The sequence below is a fragment of the Lipotes vexillifer genome, unplaced genomic scaffold (assembly GCF_000442215.2).
Source record: "Lipotes vexillifer unplaced genomic scaffold, Lipotes_vexillifer_v1.1 scaffold395, whole genome shotgun sequence".
Lineage (NCBI taxonomy): Eukaryota > Metazoa > Chordata > Mammalia > Artiodactyla > Lipotidae > Lipotes > Lipotes vexillifer.
Window position 1 is genome coordinate 8,671,956 of NW_006797390.1, and position 16,590 is coordinate 8,688,545.

The 16,590-nt window shown below is 59.6% G+C and overlaps 1 protein-coding gene across 2 annotated transcripts in view; it reads left to right on the forward strand.

Moving 5' to 3' along the window:
- Nucleotides 1-16,590, forward strand: part of CACNA1C (calcium voltage-gated channel subunit alpha1 C) — a 435,574-nt gene that overhangs the window by 230,463 nt on the left and 188,521 nt on the right. For both annotated transcript variants that reach the window (XM_007469483.1, XM_007469484.1), the window contains exon 3: nucleotides 11,520-11,659. In XM_007469483.1, coding sequence (XP_007469545.1) covers nucleotides 11,520-11,659 — 140 coding nt within the window. The remainder of the gene's footprint in view (nucleotides 1-11,519; nucleotides 11,660-16,590) is intronic.

Genomic DNA, 16,590 nt, shown 5'->3' on the forward strand with positions numbered 1-16,590 from the left:
GCCGTGAAAGAAGCGGGGCGGGAGGGTGAGAGGGAGGCAGAGGCCCGGGGCGCGGACCGGCTATTTTCACCTGCGTGGGACAGCTTCACTTCCTCCTTGGATGTTTGGCGTCTTGGCTAAAAATGCCTCAAGGGAATGGTGTCTTGGGGACAGGGAGATGGAGAGGACGGTGGCACTCTAGGAGGCGCGGGCGGGGAGCTGTGCCCACGTGCGGGGGGTGAGTCCTGTGCGGAGTGAGGCGCAGACCCCAGGCCCCCAGGGCCGAAGCCCTGTCCCAGGCCCCAGGGCCGTGTGTTCTCAGGCTGGAGAGGCTCCGCGTCTAACAGCCGCCTCTTCCCCTCACCCGTCAAAGGAGGAAGGACATCCCCGATAGAAGGGGTCTTCCCGACACCCCCGAAAGGAAAAGGAGCGGGATGGACGAGCGTCCGAGGGAGGAGCGTGGGGCACCAGGGCGCCGAGGGGCGCGCAGCACAGGCCCCGTGGCTCCAGGAGCACCCCTCCACCCTGCCGCCGTCTGCCTCGTCTGGTGGCTCCGGGAGCCTCAGGGCCCCCGTGGGGCCCACCTCCTGCCCCCCGAGCGGGGCTCAGGCCTGCCTACTGCCCCTAACTCATCGTGAGACGACAGAAAGGTGTCCCCTCGTTTCCCTAGGAAATGGGGGACTCAGCATCACCAAGGCCCCTCCCAGCACTGATGTCTGGTCCTTTTTAGTGGTGCGTGAGCCCCAGAATCTCGGGAGCTGTGCGGGGCTGCCTGCTGGGCCCCCGCTGCCGGGCACCAGGACCCCCTCTGCACCCGCCGCCGCAGCCCCCCGAGGGCTGAGCCAGGTCAGCACAGGCGGAGGAGACAGGCAAACGCGGCCCCGCCCCGTCCTGCTGCTGGGATCTGGGGGCGATTGAGGGTGACACTGGAGACAACGTACATTCAAAACCTGTGTTAAACAAAGATAAGGGAGGTTCTCAAATAATATGAACAGTGCGATGGCCACTTTGGACACACAGGGGAAGCGGGTTGGCCGCAGACGACAAAACGTCAGCCACGGTCCACTCGGGGTGGGGGGAAGGGGTGGCGCACTTCATTTCCTTTTTTCACCTCAGAGTCATCTTAAGTGTCTAAGATGAATTTTGTTATCTTTGCGATAAGAAAGTAAAATGCTTTCATAGGAAAGGAAAGAAGGGCTCGGCCAAGGCGGGGTGTGAGGACACAGGGCCGACCCCGCCCTCGGCCTCTGAGAGCTGAGCAGAGGAGGGGCCGGGGAGCAGACACCTTGACGGTAGCTTTCGCAGCCGCCCCTCCTTTGCAGCGCTGCCCTCTTCATCTGTGTCATCATTGCCCTACCCCGCCACCAGCTCCGTAGTCCTTGGTGACGGCTGAGAGGACAGGAAGCTCGATTATCCGAGGCCAGCGCCCAGGACAGACGGAGGCCACTCATTAAAGTCTCGGGAGGCTTGGGAATCACGTCATAATTCGGCAAGGGGGGTTTTACCTGCTCTGGTTTGGGTGTGTCTCTCTGACTCGTGTTCTAGAAAGCATTTGTTCTGGGGACTGGAAAATGAGGTCAGTCCCCATGGAAAAGCGGGGGGACCCAGGACATCACGCAAGGCTGGGGGACAGGACACGGGGGAGAGCCAACCCGCACGGCTAATTTCAGATCCTTGTCAAATTCCAAGTGTCATCCATCAGTGAGCAGCAGATATACAGCCCGTGACGATGTTGGGGTCGGGGCTGAGTCTAAATATAAGACAAGCGGTTGCCCAGGAAGGACCGCGATCTGACCAAAGACGAGATGATGAGGTTAATCTCGTCAGAAATAACCCAGCGCCGAGTGCATACATGGACGTGGCAAAAATGATGACGGTCTTGAGACATACTCTCTGGGCCTCCCTGGCCGGCGTCCCCACCCTGAACCCTCAGCCTCTGTTCTCTGATCATGGATTTCATGGAACCGTCACAGCTTCACCCTCACAGCTCGTTTCTCAAACCCACACCTTCAGCACCGACCCGCCGATGTCTCCAATCACCTTCATTGTCTCAGATGCCAAGGATTTCAGAACCACGGGGGGTTCGGGAGCAGAACCTTTAAGTATTTCCCATTGAACGTGTTCACGTGCACTTGCCCTCGGTTCTTACGGAGTCTTGATAGGAAGGTGTTATCTCCACTTTATAGCCAAGGAAAAGGAGGCCTCTGAAGTTCCAGTGATTTGGCCAAGGTGCAGTTGGTGTGGAAGACCTAGAGTTTAAACCTCAGATTGGTCAGCATTAAGGAATCCTAGCTGGACACGGGCAGAAGGGTGGAGGGCACCTGGGCAAACTCATATTTGGTGGATGAAGAAACCGCAGTCCAGAGCGAGGGTGATGTGGCCAGGCTCTGCGTGGCATCCGACCCCATTCTGCCAGTCTGCCTGAAGTCTTGATGTCATGTTTGAAAGTCCCCTGTCCCCCACCTCCCTCCTAGCATCACCTGCCTCTGCCGTGGCCCCTTCTGTCCCGTGGCCCTGTCCCGCTCTGGTTCACACTGTCAGAGCCCCACTCCCGGCTGCTGCAGGGTCTCCAGCTCCACTACAGGGCTGGAGGAGAGAACCTCAGTGGGGCTAGACCAGTGGCTGGCTTACAGCCTGTTTACAGCGTCCCCCCACAGGTGGTGACAGGTGTGACCAGGAGCTGGGGGACAGTGCGGGGTCCGCTCTGTGGCCACATGTCCACACGCCATCAGTGGGAAGTGGGGGCCCTGGGCCAGATGGGTGCTACATGCCAAACCCTTGCAGAACGCCGCTGGCTTCTGACAAAAATCAGATGCTCAGTGTGGCCCCAGGCAGGCAAGCCCCAGTGCAGAGGTGCCAGGTGAAGGGGTCCGTCCGTACTGTCACCCCAAACAGTGGGAAAACGTGAGTCCCGGCTCCATGCTCCCTAGCTGCTGGGCATTGTAGAGGTTACCCAGCCTCTCCCACCAGCGTCCTCTTGTGCATAATGGAGAGAACGTTCTTTACTCATCATGCGGTTGCTGTTAAGATTAGAGTTGATGCGTCCAGGCTCCAACTCGGCTGTCAATGGCAGCTGTGATGGAAGGGGAGAAGGAGACGGTGGTGGTGGTGACGGTGATGTGATGGTGGTGATGGTGGTGGAGGTGGTGGTGATGATGACAGAAGCACTGGCGGTGGAGATGGTGATGGTGCTGATGGTGGAGGTGGTGATGGGGGTGGAGGGTGTGAGGAGGAAAAGAAAGTGGGGTGAGAGGAGTAAAGGAGAAGAAATTACCTGCCTTCCTGCTTCATGAAGTGGTCGTGACACTCAACATAAAATGCAAGGCTCCTCATAAACTGTAATGTCCCACCCCTTGCGCTCTCGCTGTGGAACTGACCCCAGGTCCTCAACCCTCCTGAACCCACGCTCTCGCTCCCAATGGGCACAGTTGTCGTCGGTCACCTTGTCCAGGCCACTGAAATAAGTCGCTCCAGGAGGCCAAGGGTTGTGGGGTTCCCAGAGCCTCCAGGGATAAGGCTCGCGGCTGGGGGGCTGGGGTCCCTTCGGCTGTGGATCCAGGGCTGGGGGTTGGGGCCAGGAGCATTCAGAAGGCATGGAACCTGGCAAACGGCTCAGAGAAGTTTCTGGTTTGGTTGTGAAGTTGTGTCAATAATAGAGAACACATGTGAGGCCTCGGGCTCCAGTTTGTGTTGAAGTCAAGAGGCTCAACAGTAGCTCGGACGTGGGTCATGCTACCTGCTGAGGGTCCTGGAGGCCCGTGTGGGCAGGAGGGAAGAGGGGACAGGCAGAGGGCTGGTGCTGTGGGCGCTGGAGAGCCGCCCAGGCGGGACCTCTGGGAACACACAGAGCTGCCTGGAGGGGGCATGAGCCCCACAGACGCCTGTGGAACCCCCGCTGCACCTGCCGAAGAGCCAGGGGCGGAGCTGGGGTCCATGCTGGGTACAGAGCCGGGGGCCATGCTCGATGCAGAGCCGCGATGGCAGCTGAGCCATCCCAGTGCGGACTGTCACTCCTAATCCCCAAGTCGCTGGAGTAGTGTAGCTTCCCACTTTCCTGGTGACAAGGCCACAGTTGGGAAGATTACGCGGCTCGTCATGGGGAAACAGCTTGACTCCAAAGCCCTTTCCCTCTGTCATTTTGCCCTCCAAGTAAAGTCACCTCCTAATCAAGGTGACAAAGAGGCCTGCTTCCGCCCTGCAGGCCTCTGTCCCCAAGGGGAGGAGCTTGCAGAAAACACACACATTGTCGTAAGTGCTAGAATCGTGTCTGCAGAGGGCCCTGCACTGGGCGGAGGGCCATGGGGGGCCGGGGAGGGTAAGACGTCCAGGCCAGGGGAGGAGCAGGCCTTGCAGGTGGAGAAAGGCCGGCCTGGCAGGGTTGCCCTCACCACCTGTCTGGGTTGGGTGTGGTGAGCCTTCTGGTGTGGCTGGAGCACAGGGTGCTGGCCGGATATGGGGCCAGAGGGACGAGTGGGTTCCACTGGGACCTGGGAGCCAGGCCATGGAGGCGAGACTCCATCCCAGGCCCAGGGCGGGGGTGGCACGGGGGGAGGTGATTAGGCAGAGAATCAGCCTGGATGCCAGTGAGGCCAGTGAGGAAGCTGCCTTAACACCCAAACAGTGATGGGGGCGGGCAGAGGACGAGCCGTGGAGACAGGCAGAAAAGGGGTCTGTTCCCCTGTGCCGCGTGCTGGTCTGCTTCCTCGCAAGAAGGTGGGCATTTAGGAGAGAGTTTTGAGGCCACTGCCGCATCCATTTGGGAAACCACACACTAGCCACAGGTCATTAAGCAAATGCCCCCTTGTCTCCAGAAGCACTTCAGCTCTGAGTGGGAATACCTGTCACCGCTCTGCTCCATTACCCAAAGCAAAGGTGATGTCCCGGAGCCAGTGACGTCCTGGGAGAGAGGGGACCGGCCGCGCCCGGACAGCCTGTGCTGCCCACTGGCAGGATGGCAGCCCTCGAGCCGCAGGGGAGGGGCACGTGGCCACCCGTGAACTCCAAGGGGTGGCTCAGCAGCCCGTGACGACGATGCAGGACACCGCCGAGCACTCAGGCAGGCCAGGTCTGCCCTGGGGGCTGACAGCTGAGAAGCAGCCCAGGAAGGGGCCCCGGGGACGGGCAGAGATACCTTCTGGGGGACGGGCTGGCAAAGGGCAGGCCGGCACCTGGACATCTGAGCCGCCCGCTTGACCCTCCCGGGGGGGTAAGGCCAGCCTCCAGAGGAGACGTGAGCTGAGGGTCTCACAGGTGGATGAGTCACGGCCACGGGCAGAGCAAGCTGTGCGGGAGAGCTTCCGGTTCTTTCGGCTGAGCCCCTGCGAGACCAGTGACCCGGCAGAGTTTCAGCCTCCGGGGCCACCAGCCTCGACAAACAGGTGACTGTTCTTTCCGAGGCTGCTTTGCTCTTAGGTATCCCCTGGTTTTGTCCGGCCCTTTCATCCTTTACAGGAGCCCTGGGTGCTAAGGCCAGACCGCCTGAACCACCCTAAGGCCCTTGGGAAGGGCCTGCCTCGAAAAACTGTGAAGTTGAAGCCGTTGTCTTCAGCCGCCTCCCGCCTCCCCGCCCACCCCCTTGTCCCCCATCCCAGGGCCCCAGCCTTCCACCAGCTCTCTCGACAAGCGGCTGTGCCGGCAGTTTCCTGACAAGTGATCCCGGGGAGGGGGTAACGGGTACACGTTCAACCGTGGCCTCAGGTAGCTTTAGATGAAGACCCTTGATGGTTAGAAAATCTTTAACATCCAAAGGAATGCTTCCTTATTTTTCCTTTGTGAGAAAATAAATATAGCAAAATTTGCCGTTCTAACCATTTTAAAGTGTACACTTGAGTGGCATAATTACACTCACAATGTTGTGCAGCCATCACCGCTGTTTCCGCAGTTTTTCATTCCCCGAAACAGCTCCCTCCTCCTCCATCGCTGGGAACCTCTAATCTTACAGTTTCCATTAATTTGCCTGTTCTGGGCGTCTCACAGAAGTAGAATCATACATCTCTGTCCTTTTAGGACTGGCTTCTCTCTCTTAGCACAGTGTTTTCAGGGCTCACCCACGTTGCAGCGCATGTCAGAACTTTATTCCTTTTCAGGGCTGACTAGTATCCTTCTGTGCGTGTATTCACCATATTCTGTGTAGTCCTTCAGCCGCCGAGGGAAGGAAAGCTCTCTGAGTGTGAATTTCCACAGCTGGTCTGTTACAGAGCAGGTACATGGTGTTTAACACAGACGGTGGGCATCGCCCAGCTGCACCACGTGTGCGTGTGTGTGCGCGTGTGCAGAAACATGCCTACGTGAACAGACCTGGCAGGCGCCCCCTGATGGCCTGGTCCAGGGAGCTCTCCCCTGGCACCGGCTTCCCTTACCAGGAGGGAATGTTGTGTTCTCCTGAAGCACACACATTAATAGTCTCCTTAATGGAGGATTTTTCATTATCAAACCTATCTGTGTTTATAGGGATCCTCAGAACAGCGAGGACAGGAACTCTCTGTTCTCTCCACATTTGGGAATCTGACTCTGGCTTGTGCAGAGCTGCACACAGACCAGGGACGCGCTTGACAGAGAGCTCTGAAGAGGCTTTGGAGCCATCCACCACTTTGGAAGTGGTGTTCCAAGTTCTAAGAAAACCAGGGGGGAAAAAGCACTCATTCCTCGTCTCAAGTAAAATCTAAGGCAGAACCCAGAATATAAAGCCAACAAGAGTCACCCAGGCTAGTCAGGAAGAGATGGCTGTGCCTTTTTTGTGTGTGTTCTCTCTCCACACCCCATCCTGTGGGTTCCTCAGACTGGATTCAGCTGTGTAGGGTCCTCGGGTTAAAGTGGCCACGCTCTGGTTCAAGGCGGGGGCGGGGGAGAAGCCCCGCCTTGTCAGCCTCCCCCCGACCTATACCCGCTCCCAAAGCAGCCCTGGGGAGCCCAAGGCTCTCAGCAGCGTCGTGGTTTGGGTTTTTATTCATGCTTAACTAGCTTTTCTACCGATGAGAAACTAGACCAGGGAGGTAACGTGATTTCCCAAAGACAGACAGAGAGTCATCCGATGTCAGAATCAAGATTGTTACCATCCACAGATAACTGAGTCTGCGGTTGAAGGGCAGGATGTGTGGATGTGAGGAGAGCGGAAAGCTCTGACGGCCTGTGCCCACCAGGGCCTCACCAGCCCGCAGGCATCCACGAGACCTCGTGACCCCTGGGAACCGAGGCGCTGCCTCCTCTGAATCCCCTCAGTGGGTCAGACCTGGGAGTGGATGTGGGCCCGGGTGCCAGTGGCGGCCCTAAGGAGAGAGCAGGGAGAGGGGAGGGATGGGGACAGGGGACACGGTGACAAGGAAAGGACGCACGGGGCGGGTGGGGTTGGGGAATATTGTCGGGAGGGAAGGGGAGGTGCTGGGAAGGGGAAGAGATGGAACCACTTGAGCGGCGAGGTCCCCGCTCCAGGCGGCTGCGGCGGAGGGTCCTTGGGAACCCTGGGCGGCCCCTCGCCCCCCCACCCGCAGTTGTGCGTGGCTGCGTCTGGCGCGTCCCAGCCTTGTCCTCACGCCTCCTCCAGCCTTTCAACCTCGACCCACAGTGGGGCCTGGAATCAGGCTGCCCCAGGGTGGCTTCCAGGGTTGCCGGGGTTCCCGAGATCACAGAAACGGCAGGTCCCGTGCTGGACCTCGGTGCGTTCTCAGGGCTCTGGGAGCCCCAGAACCAGGCCCAAGGGGGCCCTGAGAGGCCAGAGGCACCCGGACATCAGCCGGCCGGAGAACATCCACAGCTGCACTGTTCTCCACCCCCGGGTGTTTCTATGGCAACACACAGTGTTTTGAAAGGATGACCAAGCTGTTTCACTTGTTTACGTTTTCTTGTTTGTTTTTTGGTTTTGAAGAGAGGGTTGGAATTAATTCTGTAAGGACACCCATGCCTCTAACGTTAGAGTGAATACAGCGCTGCTCACAAGAGCGGTGCTGCACACATGCACACCCACGTTCACCCACCTCACAGGTGACTGTGCCCCAGACTTGGTGACCACAGGCCCTTTGCTCCTTCCCTGGGTTCTTGTCTGGGCCCTTCTTCCTGGCTCCTGGGCCCTCTTCAGTTCTGTCTCAGACCCTTAAACCTCGTACTGAGGAGTCCGACCCACTCGTGTCTTAGGGGGTCAGCGGGGCCCGGGAGGCAAAGCAACGAATGCACCTTGGGCATCGGGCCAGGAAGTCCAGCTCATCCTGCGTGCTCCACCTGTACCTGCCCAGCCTTATCATCAGTGTCCTGGCCTTTCCGCCGGGAGGTTACTTAGATAACCTCTGAGGTCCTTTTATCTCTCAGACCCCATGGATTTAAGCAGGACCCAGGTCACTTCTCCTGGGAGACGATTCCCAGGACGCGGAAGCACTCCCTTGGGCTGAGGTCGTCCCGTAGGGGATGGACCCCAGCCTCAGCTCTCCTCTGGTCCACACGCTCTCCAGGGCCACCTCGTCCAGCCGCCCCTGTGAGCCCAGCTCCGTGCGAGCCCACCTCTACGTCCAAGTCCAGGAGCTCCGCCTTGAGTACAGAACGCTGGCCTCTCCTCTTCCTCAAGGCCCCACCGCGGCGAGAGGGTCCTCCACCCAACCCGAGGGGGCCGCGCCCTTCTTTCCCTGCCTCTTCTCCGACCCCCACGTGCAGCCAGAAAGCAAATCACACGCCTTCTGTGTCCCAGGTCCCCCTGCTTATCTCCAGTCCCCCGTCTCGGCCTCAGCTCAGGCCTCCACGCTCTCGGCGTGGGCCACCCCCGCCCCATTGCCCCATCGTGACAGTGCCAGACGGCAGCGCACACCACAGCAGGGCCGCCGTCTCCTCAGAATGGAAGCCAAGTGTCCAGGCCTGGCCCCAGAGCCCCCGGTCCCCTTGCTCCGGCCCACCTCTCCAGCCCGTCCCCTCCCGGCCTCTCTCCAGCCACGGCCTCCACACTTTCCCCATTTACCTCTCTCTCCACCGGATGCCTGACCCACCCACTTCAGCTGGCAGCTCTCCGTCCTCCGAGCCTTCACTCCAGGGCACGGCTTACCTGCTGTACTGGACTCTGTCCATCTGTCCCCATTGTCCCCAGAGCTCCTGGAGGTCAGTTTCTGAGCCCTTTCTCTTGAATCTCCGGCACATAAACATGTCCGTGAACGGTTGAGTGAAGGACTCGCTGCCATGTCCGTGGTTCCTTCTCGTCTCCACCTGTTATGTCACATGCTGTGGATTAGGGAGTGGGCCTCATGGGGGAAACTTACAAAGGCCGAGGGTCAACAAAAGAAGACACACGTCCCCAGGTCCTCCGTCTCACAGGAGGTGCAGCAGGTCTAGGACGCGCCGGGGCTGCGGTGTGAGCCTGCACGGCAGTGGAGGGACCCGGGACCCCTCCTCCCCCATGGCTTTCTCTTTTCATAGAGGAATCAGGAAGGGAAGGCAGCCTCGCAGACGAGGGAGTGAACACACTGCTTGGTGCCAGGCAGGCGGGGCTGGGAGTGCAGCTGTTTAAGGAGTTGTCCGAGATGCCAACCCGCCAGCACACAGGACACTCGGAGCCCTGGGGTATGGCTGTCCTCCCTGCCGTGGGGAAGGGGTACTCCGAGCTGGGTTGCTACCTGTCCCAGAAAGCTCACTGTGCAAACAACCCAGAGGGCTCTCCAGCGTCACTGTCCAATGACTCAGCTGGTTGTGCCTCACCAGTAACGTGTGACTGGATGGAGGGGTGGTGGGGTGAAGGCATCTAGCACACAGGTGAACACATGAAAGCCCCTGACACAAATGGGTACCCAGCTTACGTTTGTTTCCCTTCTCATCCCTGCTCCAACTTCGTAAATTTCCGCAGAGGTTTCTGGGGGTGCAGAGGAGGTGGCCCTGTCATCTGGGGCTAAACGTGGACGCTCTGAATGGTCTCGGGGGCGGGGGCTGAGTGGCTGGACGGCTCACCTTCCACAGTCGTCCTCTGGTGTGTCGCGCCCTTTTGGAGCATGCATGCCCTTTCAACACGGTCCTGATGTACCTTTTTATCCAACATCACCTACTTTTTAAAGACCAGAGGTCCTACGCACTGGGGTTTGTTCCTGGGTCGCAGACCCCTGGGAAGCCACGTCCCAGACCAACTTCAAGATGACAGAATGGGTGGGAGGTAAGGACAAGCCTGCCTCGGAGATGCTGGCGGAGTCCCGCCTCCATGCCCTTCCCGTGGTTGCCGCTTATCTGGGCCTTTCTCAGCACGTGGACCAGTGGTTCTTGAGCTTCAGGTGCTCCAGAGACACCCGGAAATGGTCTGGAATGTGCGCTTCCAGGCCCCGTAGCCGGACGGTCTCCTCCAGTAGGTCTGGGCGGGGCCCGGGGCTCTCCCCTTTTTCACTTTGTGCCCCCAGACTTCATCCTGAGCTAGGCTGGGTGAGGCCAGCACGCGCTCAGCGTCGCGGGGGTCAGGGAGGGTGGGCAGAGCGCGGGGGGCGTTGGGACCAACCTGACCTCCCTGCAGGGCTTCCCATCGGTGCCCCAGGCCTCGGAGCACCCCCTCCCAGCAGGGTGGGCAGCAGCCCGTATGCCTCCTGCGAGACAGTGGGCGTGGGACCTGGGGTCTTCAGTGAAGCCCCTCCTGGCCTGCAGAGGAGAAGCCGGGCCTGGGGTCCGAGGCGGGAGCTTCCTGGAGGCTCCCGCGGAGACGAGCGCAAAGCACCGGTGTGTGAAGGCCGCGGCCGCCTCTGCCGGCGGGGCCTTGAAGGCTCTGCGCCGGGGACAGCGTGGGAGAGCGGCTGCTGCGGAGGGTGGGGTGCCGGTGAATCAGCCCTGAGTCGGCTCTAACCAGCCGGAGTCAGTCCTGCCGAGCGTGGGCTCCAGGGACAGGGCCACATCCCACAGCAGAGCCCTCTTGGAGAGGACAGAGTGCGGAGAGCGGAATAGCACCGCCCCTCCGCCACCCAGTGCCCGCCCCCATCCTGGCAATGCTGGGGTCCCTGTGGACCTGGTCTCGCTCTTTGGACAGAGAGTTCTTTTTCCTCAAGGAAGAGGGCTCGCCCAGGTCGGGCTCAGCGCATGTGGGCAGCTGCCTCTGTTTCAGCGGCTGGCGGAGGTTTCCATGCTCTGCCTCTTGGCGGCTGGGTATCAGAGACCCCGGCTGTAGCTTCAGGGTTTGTGACTCAGAACTGTGGCACTTTCCCCGCCCTTCTGTCTCAGCCCTTTCTCAGCACCAGCTCCCGTCCCGGCATCCTTGGGTCCCCTTTAGAGAAGGCATCGTGAGTTCTCTTCTGAGGAGTACAAGGAACTGCTCACTGATGACCTAAGACGTTTCTCAAAGATGTGCGATTTTTCACCACCCTAATTTCTGCATTTTAACATCTGAAGACTAAAACGCCCCTTCCTGCCCAGCGGGTCAGAGCTCTCCTGTGGGATGGACCGTGGGGCTCGGGATGTGGCCTGGGGGGGGGGGGAGGGCCCCCGTTCCGGGCTCCGACCGTGGAGGGGGTCCCTTCTCCTGCACCACCTTGGGGGACCTGCTGGGTCAGAACTTTCCAAATCCCCGTCTACTGACTCCTTCTCTCTCTTCTGCTTGTGTTTCCTAGGAACGGGTGGAGTATCTCTTCCTCATCATTTTTACTGTGGAAGCATTTTTAAAAGTCATAGCCTATGGGCTGCTCTTCCACCCCAATGCTTACCTCCGCAACGGCTGGAACTTGCTGGATTTTATCATTGTGGTTGTCGGGTGAGTACGGCCACCCCTCCCCTCCCTCCGCCGCCCTCACCCAGTACCGGCCCCTTCCCATCCGTATCTGTGTCTCTGGTCACGAGGACCCTGGACTTCAGGCCAGATGAGAGGATCTACTAAAAATCACTTTGGATTCAGACTGTCTCCAAAGGGAGAGGAGCTGTCACCTGGAACAGCCCCGGCCGCCGTTCCCACCTGCACACGCGTGCACACGCACACATGCGCACACACACACACGCACATGTGTGCGCACAGGTGAATCCGAGGCCTTCTGGTGGAGCCCAGGGGCCTCTGTGCAGCCAAGGAGATGCCCCAGCTGTAGGTCTCCCTCTGGGCCTCACTTGGCGCAGCAGCCCCTTGACGCCTCCCCTGCTGTGCGGCCGGGTGTGGCCGAGTGCGTCTGGTTGGGCTGGACGGAAGGGCGGCTGGCACCCGGGAGCCGGGACACCCACCTGCACGTCTGCGGGGTCCTGGCTCGGTGGCTGCCGGGACCAGACAATGGGACTAGGAAGGGCCGAGGACACGGGGCCAGACGCACTTCCCCGGACACCCCCGCTCTGCTGTAGGGGCCAACTCAGCCTACGCTCAGAAACAAAGCGGCGTCGGGAAGCTTCAGGAAACCCTGGAAGTGACGATCTCCTTATCAAGGCATCGGTAACTTCAGGAAAAGATTCTCTGTGGAATGTTTGTACAAAGAGACCCGCACGCGCCGCGAGAGACGCGGCTGGCCGGGCTCCAGTCACTCGTCCGTCTGCGGAGGGCAGGGTGCCCGAGCCTCGGGGCTGACCTGGCGTTGCTTCATGCCCACCTGCCGTTCACTCCCTCGCTGTCCCCGCAGCCTCCGGGGTCAGGTCAGCGCGGCATTAGGCTCCTACCCCGGGGGGCCCTTCCCAGCCGCCCCGGGAGGATGTAGCCCTGGTGGCCTCCCCAGAGCGCGCCCTGCTCAGAGCCCCGTGGGCGCCCGGCCTTTCCTGCAGGAAGTGTCGGAGCAGATCAGGGCCATCTGGGAGCGAGTCCCTGTCTCCGGGAGTCTGGAGCTGTTTCCGAGTTTTCGCCGCTGTCCTTTTTTGCCTGGCCAAGCATGACGTGCTTTGCATTAACATCAGGGACACTTGGGAGGCATGAGGGACACGGAGGTTTCTGGACTCTGCCACGTGCGGATGTCAGGGTGAGGCTGCAGCTCCGCGAGACATTTGCTACTCCTGTTCACTGCAGGATAAACAGAGTGACGGACAAATGCCTTGAACTAACTCAGCAAAACCGTGGCAAAGTCCTTTAACATGCTTCTTCCTGATACATCTAAATCCTTTTCAATTCAGCATCGCCCTCAAGGCCCGAGTCTCCTGGGAAGCTTTCACACACTCACAGAAGGAACCCAAGGAATGAGATCTGGTGCTTCTGGGGCCAACAGAGAGGAGAGGCGCCTCTTGGGGCAGAGAAGCTAAGTCCTCTCCTGTCTGTGGGCCGAGCTGCCGTTGGTCTGTTCGATGCTCTGCCCCACACGTGGCCTCACCTCTGTGGGGGGGTGGAAGCAGGAGACCCAGGTGGACCTCAGACAGGGGCCCATCTCCCACTTGCATGGACCCGGCTCCTCCCGAGACTGCAGCAAGTGGACTGCTTGTGGGTCAGCCCAGATCCCCGCCACATCTCCCCGGGCCCGGGCCATCAGGCTGAGGAAGAGAGGGAGGCGTCCAGGCTTGGCACTCTCCCAAGGGTGCCTCCATCGACTGTTTATGACACGGAGGCTACGATGCCAGCGCTGGCTCAGCTTGTGGTCCACCATGACCCTCTGGCTTTTTCCCGTTGATCTCGCAATCAGCCGCATTCAGCACCTGGTTTCTCTTCTCCAAGGCGCTGGTCTTCGGGGCTCTCCATCCAGTCTAGACCCAGCCCGTCCTTCTAACTCGGAAAACGACACACCCCCATGGAGGGTGTGGCCCAACCACCTCTCTTCAGCTGTGCCCTCCCATCCCGACCCCTTACATGGATGTGCCTTTGCTTCCTCGTGTCTCCTGGGAAATACCTGCTCCCCTCAGCCCTCCTGCAAACTAGAGGGAGTCTGCCTTGCTCCGGGGGAGGTGGACTTGCCCGCCTGAGTGCCAGGCTGAGGGCCCCTCTCCCTTCTCTGCCTTGCCACCCAGGAGGCCAGTGCCAAGGCATTGCCCTCCCCCCACATGCCCCATTCCTTCCGGAAGTGAAGGAGTCTTCTCGGAACAGTGGGGACATGGGGCTGCTGAATGGATGTGGGCGGACTTCAGAGCCTCTGTGAGCTACTCCCCTCCGCCCCCATCAGGCACCCGGGAGCCCTCCCCGCACCCCCCGCCAGGCAGCCGGGAGCCCGCCCTCCGCCCCCATCAGGCACCCGGGAGCCCTCAGCAGATGCGCCTGCCCAGACCGTCTACTCCAGCCTAAAGGGCCTCACTATGTCTCCAGCTTCCTCCCAATATGGGGCCCTGCCTCTTCGGCTCACAGGGCCTCTAGAGACCATCGTCCTCTCTGACAAGCTCTAACGTCTGGCTGAGGAACTGCCAGACACACCGCCTGGAGAAGGTCCCTGGCCCTTAGGCACCGGTGGGCACCAAGCAGTGGTTTCGCCTCTACAAAGTGTGACTGAGGAGAAACACGCCGAGCCCTGCAAGCTGAGAACACCTCTGAGGCCCATTCCTGAAATTTCTACCCCTTCAGGGATTAAAGGAGGGGATGGCTGTTCAATCTCTGTTCCCTTTTCCCTGAATGACATTTGTGAACATCTTGTACATTGATAAGCATGTTCCTTTCTTCCAGGAAGTCCTAGGAACCAAATCTGGTTTGGATTTGGAATGTTGTTTAACAGACTTGCAAACTGGTGTCCATGTCCTAAGTTTCTGTGATCCAGGCTTCCACGGAAAGAACATTTCTCTGCAGAGAAAGGACCCCGCTTCCCCCACCCTGGAGACCTCTGCCTGGGATGGGAGGTGTCACCAACTAACGCATGGACCCGTCTAACTGCCAAGCTGGGGTGAAGGAATCACAGAACAGGCAGGACATCAGATGTGGTCTGGCCACAGAACCCACTGTGCAGACACAGCCTACTCGGGGTCCCCGCGTGGAAAACAGACCAAAGGGAAGCCACTCATCCCTGGCCTCGCTGCCCAAGAAGTCCCGGGGGGTTCTCCGGAGCACGTTTTGCAAATCCCTTTTTAGACCAGCTCCCTCCACTGGGCCCTGCCTGGGTCTAAGCTTCTGCTAAGCCCCCAGCTGCAGCTTCCCTGTTCCCAGACCCAGCCCCCTGGGGCAGGAGTCATAGGAGCCCCAGCCTGTTCCTGAAGACCAGGCTGCCCAGGCCCGGTTCAGGTCTGGTCCCTGGGCGTCTTCCTCGGCCCCAGGCACGACCCAGTGCGCTCTACTGACCATGAGTCAGTGGGACGTCTCTAGGTACAAAGACAAAGATGGTCCACGGGGCCCTTTCCCATATTCTTCTCGGTTCCCACAAGTGGCCCAGGATCCCAGACTCCCATTCCCATACATTCTCTGCACGTTCTAATCCCTCCCGAAACCTTTCCAAGGTGCCCCGTGTTCCCCACAATCCCTCCGCATTTCTGGTCTTAGCAAACATTTTCTGTAAAAGCCCAGATACCAGATTTCAGCTTTGCAAGCTTGGTCCCAACCACTCGGCTCTGTCGAGAAAGCATCAATATGGAGCAGGGTGTCGCTGGATCCTCATCAGATTTATTCCAGAGCAGGGAGCCCAGTGCTGCCCTAACCCCAGCACCGGTCCCTCCTTCTCTCTCTCCTTCTCCCCGCGGGTCCTGCTGCCCTTGCCGTCTCTCAAGATACGGCCCCTCCCCTCCAAATGCTCGCAGGCCAGGAGAGGAGCCCTGCTTCCTCTTATTCTGCTTTCAGACCACCGCCCCCCTCCTCCCTAAGCCCCTCCAATTCTTTTTTTTTTTAATTTACTTATTTTATTTATTTTACCTTTGGCTGCATTGGGTCTTCGTTGCTGTGCGCAGGCTTTCTCTAGTTGCAGCGAGCAGGGGCTACTCCTTGTTGCGGTGCAGGCTTCTCATTGCGGTGGCTTCTCTTGTTGCGGAGCACGGGCTCTAGGTGTGCGGTCTTCAGTAGTCGTGGCTCGTGGGCTCAGTAGTTGTGACTCGTTGGCTCAGTAGTTGTGTCTCGTGGGCTCTAGAGCGCAGGCTCAGTAGTTGTGGCGCACGGGCTTAGTTGCTGCGCGGCATGTGGGATCTTTCCAGACCAGGGCTCGAACCCGCGTCCCCTGCATTGTCAGGTGGATTCTTAACCAGTGCGCCACCAGGGAGGCCCAACCCCTCCAATTCTGATGCTTGTGTCCTCAGACCCTCTACCCCCTGCTTCTCCAAGTCGTGGTCCTCCCACACCTTTGAGTCTCTCCTTGTCTGTGGAGACGCGAGCTCTTGGCCAGCTCCTCCTCTGCATCACGCACTGTCCCGCCATCAGCCTCCCAAGCTTCTTGGTTCCTTGATGTCTTCTCCCCCAGGGATCCTGACTCTGTCCCGTCTCAGCTGCCCACTCCCAGGGTCGAAGTCAGGATCCCCGCCATGGCCGCGAGCCACATCCTCTCCGTGACCTCAGACCAGCTTCCTGCTCTCCAAAAAATACCACCCATCCTTCCTGCTCCCTCCGTCCAGCGCTGGACTCCGACAGTGCCCTCCTCCTGCCCTGAGGTCATCTCTCACCTGTGTCTGCACTCAGCTTTTACTTCTCTCTTCATTTCCTTGATCACCTTGCAAAAGCACCAATTCCGACCCAGTCCAACCAGCTGGTACCTGAGCTGTGCCCTTGGGGCGGGTAGAGAAACGCACAAGGCTGAGCTTATGTGTCACTTCCCCTCATGACCACCTCCTCCCAGAGGCCCTGGGTGCCTGGAAACCCTACTGCACGGCCTGGCTCCATTCACCCCCCCCCCCCCCCCT